The 13,037-nt window shown below is 40.0% G+C and overlaps 2 protein-coding genes across 2 annotated transcripts in view; one reads left to right on the top strand and one right to left on the bottom strand.

Annotated features, from left to right (window-relative positions):
- The window catches only part of LOC141762066 (thyrotropin-releasing hormone-degrading ectoenzyme-like), a 151,559-nt gene that overhangs the window by 29,458 nt on the left and 109,064 nt on the right, over positions 1-13,037 (bottom strand). The window contains exons 7-9 of the mRNA XM_074625906.1: positions 6,233-6,370; positions 5,808-5,873; positions 139-204 (exon numbers count right to left, since the gene is read on the bottom strand). Coding sequence (XP_074482007.1) covers positions 139-204; positions 5,808-5,873; positions 6,233-6,370 — 270 coding nt within the window. The remainder of the gene's footprint in view (positions 1-138; positions 205-5,807; positions 5,874-6,232; positions 6,371-13,037) is intronic.
- Positions 10,974-12,524, top strand: LOC141762057 (transposable element Tcb1 transposase). The gene is made up of 2 exons (XM_074625877.1): positions 10,974-11,461; positions 11,667-12,524. The coding sequence occupies exons 1-2, from the start codon at positions 11,283-11,285 to the stop codon at positions 12,466-12,468; spliced, it is 981 nt and encodes a 326-aa protein (XP_074481978.1). The 5' UTR covers positions 10,974-11,282; the 3' UTR covers positions 12,469-12,524.

Genomic DNA, 13,037 nt, shown 5'->3' with positions numbered 1-13,037 from the left:
GCTCAGTTACAGGTTTAAAACCCACCTGCTGTAGAGCAAAGCATTAACGCTGCTCCACCCTGAAGCCTTTGAGCCAGGTGGAGGAGGACGGGTGGTTGGTTTAAAACACAGAACCCAGGTAAAGAAGCAGATGGGTACCTGAGTCAGTTTGCTCCACAGGTCGTCTCTGGCTGCGTTGCTGTACATGTGACTAAGCAGATAATCCTGAAAACAAACACAGACAACAGATAAGAGATTAACCACACCATGTGACAGAAAATGACATCATTTGATAGACCCATTTTAGTCTTTTTTAGAGGGGGTACAGGGAGTGTTTAGGGGGAGATAGCAGGTCAGCAGTAGATGTCACATAGAAGAGGTGTACATCATCTGAAAGCTGAGAACCTGAAGATTAATTTGAGATGCAGCTCAGCACTGTGTGTCAAGTTGATGATGGTCATTCCCATGCTCTATTATGTTTCATAAATTGTTGCAGCAATTTTTTGGGATGATGCTATTTGTTACACAGGTTTGGTGCTAAATTTAACAATTTTTTACCGCTGGAGAATTGATAAAAATTATCAATAATCCCTCCAAAATACCACATTAAGACACCAAGACCTTGAGGAACACCATAGAAAAAGCCATGCTGTGATTTGGTTTCAAAAACCTTTAACATTTTGGAGATTTCTGCAAGAATTGCATTTTTCGGCGATTGGATGGCGAGCACTTCTGTTGTGTAAACTGCGCAGAAACCCCCTTATTGTCAATCTTGCTGGGAAAGCCATCCATCCTCTGAATGCTCTAGGTCTCTAGTTTGTGGCTGTAAAGTTTCATGAGGCTGTGATTATCCTAGAGGTCACCACAGGTCAATTTATACAGTGAGGTCAAGTTTCACTACAATGAAATGTCTACTATGGGGACTAACATCACACATGAATACAGTTGGGCTCATTGGATCCACAAAAACTGCATGTGATTATCATAAAGTGGGCATGTCTTTAAAGGGGACACTCGTGGGTACCCATGGAACCCATTTTCATTCACATATCTGGAGGTCAGAGGTCAAGGGAAGTGTGGAGTGTTATTTAACGTCCTTCATGACAAGCTAGTATGACATGGTTGGTACCGATGGATTCATTAGGTTTTCTAGTATCATATGATACAAGTATCTTCACTCTAGCAGTATTGCATTAATGCGTTAAAGAAATTATTGGTGTTACAATTTGCGTTAACTTTGACAGCCCTACTTTTAGTATAATGTTATAGTGCTTTAGAACAAATTTGATGCATATGTACGAGAGGGTCGTGTAAGCGAAATGTGTCATAGGAGAACACATTTCAAAGCATCTAAATGTGTTTGAAAATGGTGAATTTCCATCCCAGTGACATGACGAGCAAGTAATGCTACCTGAGTAGAGAGTCTAAAGGGCTTTGGGCTCTGACTTCAAACTCTAACTTGTACTTTCTAAACTAATGAACAAGGTGAAGCCTGCGAGGCACCCGGAGAGAGTCTTAGCGGCGCAGCGGCTTCGTTTCCAACCTGTAAATCGTCAGTGACGGTTGTGTCTGGTTTCATCCCCGTCTGTTTCCAGCAGCGGGTGGAAAAGTCATCCTCGCTGCAGTGGATCAGGTATATAAAAAGCTTTAGGGGAGGCTAGTGGATGGTCGGGTTTATATTGCAACTAGAAAAGGCAGGAGAGTAGTAGAAGATCACACAGGACACCTACAGAGAGAGAGCTCTAATCCTCTGTCCACTGTGTGTGTGTCTCACGTTCACTAAAGCTGACATGACGAGAGATAAAACACCTCCACACACACATAGAAATGTGATCCTGATCCAATACAAACAGGTTCAGCAGCATGATGATACACCTAAACCACACTGATAACAAGCCTTCTGTAAGACACAGATGGATGCGAGGTATAATCATTTCATGAAAACTAATTAATTATTAACGGCCGTGAGGTGAAAGACTCCTGTCTGTTGATGAGGACTGTTTTCATCTCGTCTGAGAATGACCTCCGTTCTCCATCAACACATCGACGTTCCCCCAACAGGCCAATTCTGCCTTTTTTTTCCGCAGCCAGCTGGTCTCCTCTGGGCTCCGTCAGGAAAAACAACAAAATCAAAGCTTCAAATAGGGATATTTCATTAAAATCACTTTATCCTACATGTCTTGTTTAAATTTTTGCCAAAAATGAACCGTTTGCCCTAAAAAAATGCTGTAAAAAAACATTCAATTCTGCGCTCATCAGAGCAACTGGGAAGCTATGATTGACTCAGCTGAGACCCACAGTCCCACGACCAAAAATCTGTGAAACGTGGGCTGAACTGTGTCTGTTTATACAGGGACGACAGGCCAAGAGAGGTTGTTAAAATGTAAATTGTTCAATATGTATAGCATGTGGAGCCCCCCATTTCTTTCCAATATTGGTAACACTCGTGGGTACTTTAATGTTGTAGCAGTGGTTCCCAACCTGGGGTCCGGGCCCCCCTTAAGGGTGCACCAGGATTTGTCTGCTCTGAGCTTGTTGAAATTAGATTTGTTCATGTATAATTAAGTTCATAATAACACACTTACTAGATAATTTATACAAAAGTCTATTTAAAAAAATATATATTTTCTTTAGGGCTGTCAGTCGATTAAAATATTTAATCTTGATTAATTTAATGTTAATACCGATTAATCACAACTTAATCACATTTTTTATCTGTTCAAAATGTACCTTAAAGGGAGATTTGTCAAGTATTTAATACTCTTATCAACATGGGAGTGGGCAAATATGCTGCTTTATGCAAATGTATGTATATATATATGACTGGAAATCAATTAACAACACAAAACAATGACAGATATTGTCCAGAAACCCTCACAGGTACTGCATTTAGCATAAAAATATGCTCAAATCATAACATGGCAAACTGCAGCCCAACAGGCAACAACAGCTGTCAGTGTGTCAGTGTGCTGACTTGACTATGACTTGCCCAAAACTGCATGTGATTATCATAAAATGGGTATGTCTGTAAAGGGGAGACTCGTGGGTACCCATAGAACCCATTTTCATTCACATATCTGGAGGTCAGAGGTCAAGGGATCCCTTTGAAAATGGCCATGACAGTTTTTCCTCACCAAAATCTAGCGTAAGTTTGGAGCGTTATTTAACCTTCATCATGACGAGCTAGTATGACATGGTTGGTACTAATGGATTAGTCTCATATGATACCAGTAGCTTTAAAACTGAGCCCGATACAACCCCAAAATCGCAAGTTCCGTTAATAATTAAAGAGATTTGTGCTGTTAAAATGAATTTGTATTAACTTTGACAGCCCTCGTTGTTATGTTATATAATTTTTTGAAGAACTACTGCAGAAAATATTTTCCCAACATGTTTTTTTTCATGCAGCTGAGGACTGAAACTAAAGCTGTTATTAGGTAGTGTGGTGTAATGTTCAGCATACTGTATATGGACCCGTAACACACAGTACTCTCTACTGCTGGATCAGCAGTGTTTTATATAGAATCTGGTTCTCAGTGTGTTCCAGGTCACTGACAGTCTATGCAGGAAAACTAGGACATGCTGTGTGTGCGTGTGTGTGTGTGTGTGTGCGTGTGTGTGTGTGTGTAGAGGATTCATACATATTTCCATCCATGCCTGTATTCAGAACAAAAACTACATTTAACCCACTTTCACCTTACATCATATGACATCATTTTTATAGCAGCTGCCAAATGATTTCATCCAATTTTTGTGGATAAAAAAGTGTTTCTTTTCTGTAAAACAAACTCTGTTTTCTGCTGCTCTGATGACATTTAACATTAACCAGTGTGAACCATCAGAGAGCCAGCTAGCAGCTACACACAGCTGAACAATAAATAATGCAGCGCGCTCTGTCATTAACACCACTGATGTTGTTATCTGCTCTGCTGTATCCGTTAGTGGTTTCAGTCAATGAGACAAACCTCCAGAGTAAAACAGACTATCAATATGAAGCTGAGATTTGCCAAAAAAGAAAAAAAAAGTGTCGCCTCAAATTACTTCTTGCTTTCTCCGTGATTCATGTTTCATCACTTTGTACAACAGCCAGCTGCCGTTCTCCACCACGGATCAATTCATTGGATTCTACTTTGAACTTGTCCCTAAGTAAACTGCTGTAGAGCAATTCCAAAGAATTTATGGTACCTCATTAAACTGAAATTTAATTTTCTCACGTTCTGCTGTCACACTGCAAACATCCCTAAACCTCTGAGACCCACCGCCTTCGGGAGCGAATTTGGAGGTTTTAGGAAAGGGAGTTAAAGATGTTTGGATTAGATTAGACCAAAGACTGTATAAGACATTGATTTATGGGCTGCCATTTTAAAGCATGAGTTCGGCATTTTGTCCGTCACCATCTTGACTTTTTTCCGCCGCCATCTTTGTTTTTCTCCGTCGCCATCTTGGTTTTTGTCCATCGCCATCTTGGTTTTTGTCCGACGCCCTGTTGATTTCTGTCCGTCGCAATGTTGGTTTTTGGCCGTGGCCATCTTAGTTTTTGGCAGTCACCATCTTGGTTTTTGCCCGTAGCCATCTTGCTTTTTGGCCGTCGCTATCTTGTTTTTTTGGAACCAGAAGTGACCCGAGAAAGTGGAGCTAAGTAAAACCGAATGCTAAATAAGACATTTTTAGGCGACCAAAATGTTGTAATAGACTTTGATAAAGAGAAAACACACTGTGAAAGAGTTAAAGTTCCAAAACGAAAACACAGACAACTCCCAGACCGGACAACGCCGTGGTAGTGACCTGTCTACCACAAGGTAGCCACGCCCTAAGGCATCCCCTGCTTTATGGTCTATTTGACTCTAAATGGGACCATAATTTACTAAATAAACATCATGCTGTATTGAAGAAGACTTGAAACTAGCGATTGAGACCATAAACTCATGTTTACAACGTTTACTGAGGTAATAAATCAAGTGAGAAGTAGGCTCATTTTCTCATAGACTTCTATACAATCAGACTTCATTTTGCAACCAGAGTAGTCGCCCCCTGCTGGCTGTTAGAAAGAATGCAAGTTTAAGACACTTCCGCATTGGCTTCACTTCTCAGACCCAGAGGTGGCCGCCTGGATTAGATTCAATTTCACTGTCATTGCATAAGTACTTGTAGAAGTACTTAACCATAAGTGCAAAGAGCAGTTAAGTGCAGAGTGATACACATATGTATAGAAGCATATATAAATAAACAATAAGAGGTGGATATGAATACTTTAAGAACATTAATATTATTAACATGTATAGTCTACGATTAAAAATGTGCTATTGTGTCGTCTCATTCTAGTATCTTTTGACTCATTTTAGGCCAACACTAAATGAAATGACCCACCAGAATTTTACTCTTGGCAGTGCAGAATAGGCTTTTAAACATCTGAATTAATCAAATATACAAATACAAATTGGTGTCTGGTGGTACTTGGACTTATGACAAGAGTATTCAGAAAATCCTGGCTACAGTCCTGTCCTGTGAGTGTCAGTTCTGTAGCTCCGGTACACTTAAAACACTGTCTGTGCTCAGGTTGAATTCAGGTCACTCACAGTGGATTGTAATATTGTTTTACAGCAGGAAAAAAATCTGCAGAACAAATCCATTTATTCACTGCCCATCTGTATACTCAGTATGCTCCAAACAGTCAGGGTTTAGCCAAAAATATGGCTCACACACACACAGAGCTTCTGTCTGAATCCAGGTGACAGACCATTTTAAAGCCAAACTCAGCTCTCCCTGTCGTCCTTTGATATATAAACCTCTGTATACACAGCTGGACCTGCAGGACGACATGAACTTACATTGAGGCCTTTCTGGAACAGCGTCTGTCCCATCACGTTCGCCAGCATCCGGATCAACGCCGCCCCCTACAGACAGCACAGAGAAACACACTTTCAAACGCAATAACATATGAAAACATGCTCTTAATTGTTAACGTGACGCTAACCAATTAATCTCATTGGAATTGTTGTGATCACTGGATTAGCTTGCAGAGGCAATCAGTGTTGAGCTTTCAAGTACATGTAAACTTTAGTGAACTTTGACATGCAAATTCCTGCTGTTGACCAATTGTAAAATGTCTTAAAAGTGCAGATTCTTGAGGGAAAACAGAGCCGGAGAGCCCTAAATGGTGGAAGCTATCATATTAGCCACCGAGCTAGCTCACCAACTAATCCTCAAGTTATCACTGTGTCCCTGTATTTCATTAGGATTAAATAATTCTTACTTTTTTGTAGGCAATCCAGTCAAAGACTCGGTCGATGTCCGTCGCCTGCTCCACTTCCTGGGAGATCGGATGGGAGGTACTTAGCCCATCCAGTAGCATCACCTCATGGAGGACATCAGTCAGGAAGCGTTGCTTCTCCTGAAAACACACACACATTCGTCTTTGTCACTTATGGGGACATTGTATTAACACTGATGTTGGCGACATTGGTGTGTGAACAGGTAATAGTCCCCACAATGTTGGTGTATGAACAGATAATAGTCCCCACAATGCTGGTGTGTGAACACATAGTAGTCCCCACAATGCTGGTGTGTGAACAGATAATAGTCCCCACAATCCTGGTGTGTGAACACATAATAGTCCCCACAATGCTGGTGTGTGAACAGGTAATAGTCCCCACAATGCTGGTGTGTGAACAGATAATAGTCCCCGCAACGTTGGTGTGTGAACACATAATAGTCACCGCAATGTTGGTGTGTGAACACATAATAGTCCCCGCAATGCTGGTGTGTGAACAGATAATAGTCCCCACAATGTGATTAATATTCTCCAGTGATTTCTGGAGTTTGCTTTGGTTTTCTTCCCGCTCAGCTTTCAATCAAAACACGCCTTAACCCTAAAAATAGGGGACTCAAATATCTGTCCATATACGGGAGGTGAGTCCTCGCAATGTTGGCGTGTGATCCCCACGATGTGATTAATACTCTGCAAAATGATTTTTGGAATGTCGGGTTTGTTTTGTCTTGTTTTTTTTCCAGCTCAGCTTTCAATAAAAACACGACTTAACCCTAAAAATATGAGACTCAAATATTTGTTCCCACAATGTTCGTGTGTGATCCCCACGTTTTTTTGGCATCTGGGGGTTTGCTTTGGTTTTCTCCCAGCTCAGCTTTCGCCAGACTCCAGTTAAATAATCCAGTATTTTTGGCAAAACAATCAGTTGGTTGGTCAACAAACTGTCATGTAGTGGAACAGTTGGTTGAGTAAACAGAGGTTTAGTTGTGTAATTAATCCGGTTAATCTTTGTTTATTGTAATTTGTGTTTATCTACTTGTTTCCAATCTTCATCCACTAGTTTCTGGGCTTATTTCCTCTTCTTTCATCTTGTCATTTTCTTCTACTACTACTTCCTCTCATCTACTTATTTCCTACACTCATTTCCTTTCTTGTTGTTGTTGGTCTTTCCTCTCTTTGTTTCCTCTCATTATTCCTTTCCCTGTCACCTCTCTTCTTCTCCTCCTCCTCCTCTGCTCTCTTGGTTTCAAGGTTTTAATAGACATCGGCAAACATGTTGAGCTGTAACGAGCTCTGTCTAAATTACCCCTGGGAGCAGGTTAAATCCGGAGTAGTGCGGCTCTGTCTAATTCATGGATTACAGTGTTTACTATGGAGATTTGGTTTTAATGAACCTCCATCCTGTTAAGCAATAGAATTGTTGGCTTATTAAGTTTTAGACGTTAATGAAGTGAATGAACAGGAACTTTTTTTTTTGTTGAATTAACAGTATCTGCAGGGATCTGGCTAAGTCTTGGTCCAAGGTGGCTCTGTGTAATTCATGGATTTAAATTGTTTATTAAGTAGATTTGGTTTTAATGAATCTACATCTAGTTAAACAAAAGTTTCTTGACATTTTTAATGAACATTAGATTCAACAAAAAGATTTAGACTGTACAGTGTCTGCTGGGATCAGGCTACTTCTTGGCAGGCAGATGTGGCTCTGTCAGTGTTGACTTTCATGAAATATTGATCTTGTTAAACAATATAGTTTAAATTAGTCTGGATTTAAGAATAGAAGCAGAAAGTGTGGAGAGGGGCCGGTCTAATAGTGTCACCATTTTACTTCAAGTTTGCCCCATAGACTGTATATAAGAAGTGGACGTAGTCACCATGATGTCACCCATTGGTTTGTGGACTGACTTAATTACAGTCAGACTACAGTCAGCATCTGGCCATAACCTTGTTGGGTTTTGGACGTCACCATCTTGGTTTTGGGAATCGCCATCTTGGTTTTTGGCCCTCACCATCTTGGTTTTTTTGCAACCAGAAGTGACACAAGAGGGTGGAATCAAGTGCAACCAAACGCTGAATAAGATATTTTTAGGCGACCAAAATGTTATAACCAACTTTGATGATCTGAAAACACAATGTGAAAGGGTTAAAGTTAAAGTAAGATGAAAACACGGACAACTCCCAGACTGGACAACGCTGTGGTAGCGACCTGACAATTACAAGGTAACCACGCCCTAAAGCATCTCCTGCTTTATGGTCTATCTGACTCTAAATGGGACCATAATTTACTAAATGAACATCATGCTGTATTGAAGAAGACTTGAAACTAGCGATTGAGACCATAAACTCATGTTTACAATGTTTATTTTCTGGAAAAGAAGTGTGGTTACTGTATTTGTAAAATAAAAACAACATGTTTATGCCTTCTTTCATGGATTCAGTTCAGTTCAATGGTGGAATGGTGAAACTGATAGTGTGCTGCTTATCTTGGCAAGTAAAACGTACTTTAGATTGTTCCCCTGCTTTCCTTTTTTTGTTTGGTAATTACAGCAAATAACACAATACACAGTGATTTTTATTTGAATGTGACACATTGGTGTAATGTGTCTACAGTGGCTCAATCCCAACTTGTTTTTTCTTTTCTCAAAATAAACCAAACCACTGGCAATGAGGAAGATCTTGGGTAGATAATTATACAAAATAAATATGACACAAAATTAAAATCATACCCTCTAAACTAAAAGGAAATCAGGTTTTAATTGAAATCAAACACTATTACTAAGCTTGTTTACAAGATATTTAGTCAATGCTGATCTATGGAATAAACCATGAAGTGCATCTTTGAATGGATGGGAAAAACAACACTGAATGGAAATGCTATTGACTCTTCCAGCCCATAAAGAATTCAGAAAACACAATTTTCCTTTACACAGGAAAGAAATAACTTGATGTATTACATTTAATGCCGAATTTTCAAGAAGACACAAATAATTAATAATTTGTGGTAAACAGTGTTCCACAAAGTTTCCTAAGTTCCCCCTTAACTCAACAACTATAAAAACTTTTTTAAGGGAGTCTGGGGAGTTTCTCCCGGGAGAAGAAATATAGTGTGGTTACTGTATTTGTAACATTAAAAAAAAAACATGTTTAACATCAATAAAACATATTTTCTCATGAATTTAGTGAATGACTGTTGGTTATATTGGCAGGTAAGACATACTTTAGATGCTTTCCTTTTTTTTGTGCAGTACTTACAGCAACACAATAACCAGTGATTTTTATATGAATGTGACAAAATTGGTGTAATGTGTCTACAGTAGCTCAATCAAGCAATCAAGAGGTGATAATAGAGAAGATTAGAGTCCATTTTAGGGATATAATTTCCGGTCGTTGTTAGCCATAACAATCTAATCTGCAGTGTGTGTTGATACGTTTAATAGTCGTGTACAAGCCAATGCTAACAATGTTTGGGCTGTAGTGTGATATCCAGAGAAGGAGGGAGATAACCTTTTACGGGTTATGGTCGTTAGAGAAAGACAAGACACACTGCTTATTAAATCTTAATTTGTTATTTCTTGCATCCTTTCACCTGTGCAGCCTCTTCTCTCCCTCTGGTCAACAACATCCACAGATATTTAATAATTATGTGTGCTGCTTTATATTGTGAACTTTTGTGTAAGTGATTCTAAAAGACAGGGTTGTGACACAGTGTACCGTGTTTTACATAAAAAATGAGTGTTTTGTAGAGCCTACTGCACAACTGAGCTCTCTCGTAGTCGCCTACTTACTGAGCCCAGAACACATCATTAGCATTAGACTGTGTCTTTTTGTTTGCACTTAATGGGCCGTTGGTGTGTCATCGTTATAGGTCCCCGAGCCCACGCTATCTAGACCGCACTGAGTGAAAGGGCCTTTGTAACACTGAGTACAAATTCTGTGTGGAGCCTTTAGAGTCCATACACAGCACTTCATTTTCCTTTTTACTTTATGTTGATATACCTCATTCATTACACAAAATAAGCACAGAAGGGCAGTTCACCATGCCAACACTGTGAGCCGTAAAAAAAGGCTTTTTAATGGTGTGCATTTTCATTTATATTTATAAGAAAGTCACTTCATTTTAGAGGCAAAAAAAACTTGTGAAATGAAAATGAATGGTTATGAAATTAAGTCTGCAGCTTCTCAGGCAGCCCTGTCTCCTAAACTTTATATTTTTACTTAACTGCATTTTGAATTACGTTTCGAGGGTAACATATTTTTTTGTGGATTGCATTTGTTTTTGACGTATTTGGACTTTCGTTCGTGTCCTGTGTGAAACTAAAAGTCAATTTAAATCTATTTTAATGATAATGTTTTTTTATTAAACCTGAAGAAGAAGTTTTGTTGCCCAAACATGGCCAACTAGTTTTGTTGTGTTTTTATGTGCTTCGTTTCAATTGCGTAGTAATTTTGAGCCAAACCATGAAGTCTTTTTATTAAACCTAACCAAGTAGTTTTATTGCATTTTTATTGTGTTTTGTTTCAATTTTGTAGTAATTTTAAGCCAATCCATGATGTTTGTTACTAAACCTAAATAAGTAGGTTTTTTTTGCATTGTTATTGTTTTGTTTCAATTTAGTAGGAATTTTAAGACAAACTATGAAGGTTTTTTTTTTCTACTGAACCTCACAAAGTAGTGCTATGGTGTTTTTTTGTTTTGTTTCAATTTCTGATGTTAACCACGTGTTTAAAACTGTTTAAAAGTGTGACCATAATCCAGGAGAAAACATATTTCCCCTTGAAACCTAATTGATAATGCAGTTGGGAATGTAATTTTGTATTATAAGTTAGAGTAACACAACAGAAGGGGGCGGGAAGGACTGGCGGTCAGCTGCTGGTGGGGTAAACAGGCTTGAATCTTATTGGTCAGACCACTTGTGGCATACTTCAGCCAATCGCAAAAGCTCATTGGAGCACGCCCACTTTGAGTGCTCTCTACAATAAGTGTGCACAAACCAGCCCCTACAATCACAAGCTGTGGACATCGCCACAGACAGCCGAAATGACGCACATCAACAGAGAGCATTCCCAACAGATTCGTCTCATGCGGTCCGGTGGGAAATCAGCACACGAGATCCAGCAACATTTTGAAAGCCTGGGCATTAAAGTGTCGCTGAGAACGGTGCGATATCACTTCAAAGAGAGACAACCGCGCCGCTCATGTCCGAGGAAACTGCACAAGTAAGTAACCAAATTAAATGAACGATTACAACCACAGTGGAGCTTTGACAATCTCTGAAACAGCGGCCAAGTTTTAATTTGTGTATGAAATGTGTTCATTAAGCTGGACATACACTGTACAATTTTAGTCCGTTTCTGGCCCACATTTTGAGCGTCACGACTCACTTTTAGCTTCAGTCTAATGTCTTTTTTCTGACTTTCATAGTGATATCCTGACTGCCATTGATGAGGTGACAAAGAGCAGCAATAAGATGAAGGCCCAGGCTTTGCAGCAGAAAATTGAAGCAGATTTCGGCGTTCAACTGAGCCTGACCAGCGTACGCCGCGCCCGCAGGAACCTCGGGTGGAAATCTGGAAAGACCGTCTTCTGCCCGATCACAAAAGAGCTCAACAAAGAGGCTCGGCTAAAGCAGGCTCTTCAGTGGCTCGAGTCTGGAGAGACGTGGCACGACGTATTGTTCACGGATGTAACGACGGTAACACTGGAGCACTCCAGGTTTTGTGCCAGCAGAAAGGGCCAATTTGTCTACAGACCACAGCCCAAACATTCCTATAAGATCCACGTCTGGGGGCTGATATCACGACGCGGCCCAGGTCCTTTGGTCATCTTCGAGGGAAGCATGGACAGACACTATTTTGAGAACGCCATCATCAAAGACATAGCAGCACCATACATCAGGGAAGATTTTGGGTCGCATCATCGCTTCTTCCAGGACAACGATCCGAGGCATACCGCCGCCGCAACGTGCATCGCGTCTGAGGGGATCAACTGGGTGAGGACTCCGCCACAGTCGCCGGATTTGAACCCGGTCAAGCTTGTTTGGCAATCAATGAAAGACTTCATCCGAAAGGAGGTAAAGCCTCGCACGAGACACGGAATTGTCCGAGCTATAGAGGTCTTTTGGGACACAAAACTGACCCAAAAGTTCTGTAATGAAGTTATTACAGGCTTGTCAGAAGTACAGAGACTGATTGTGAAGAACAAAGGAGGGCCTAGCGGAAATTGAGTCCAACAATTTACACACACATTCATGTATTGTTTCATCTTGTTTTATACTGTGCTTGCAAAATAAACTGTACTTTCTAAAAGAACATTCCTCTGTGGGGTCTTTTTTTTCTTTTACAAATCAGCGCTCATTTTGTGTTCGTCCAGGTTGTCTCTCTATTCAAATGGTTATCAGCTGCTTGCTTCAGGTGATCAGCTTGAATAGGCGGAGTGAGAGGTGAAAATGTGTCCATCAAGTGGCTTCTGAATTGCTTTAAAGACTCGCCCAAACAGATGCAAATCCATTGGAAATTGGAAATCCATTAACATGTTACAATTTGAGCATATTTTTTATGCTAAATCTCCCTTTAAGGTACATTTTGAACAGATAAAAATGTGTATTTATTTGTGATTAAATATCTTAATCGATTAACAACCATACTTCTTATATACAGTCTATGGGAACAATGTGGAAAGTATGTCCTAGGTTTAACTCCTAGGTAAAGACAGACTACTGCTTTCATTTTAGAGTCAACGGTAACACACACAGACACACACACACACAGAGGTAAACAGGCTGAATCAGGGGAC

The sequence above is a fragment of the Sebastes fasciatus genome, chromosome 23 (assembly GCF_043250625.1).
Source record: "Sebastes fasciatus isolate fSebFas1 chromosome 23, fSebFas1.pri, whole genome shotgun sequence".
Lineage (NCBI taxonomy): Eukaryota > Metazoa > Chordata > Actinopteri > Perciformes > Sebastidae > Sebastes > Sebastes fasciatus.
This window is presented reverse-complemented; position numbering and strand designations above follow the sequence as displayed.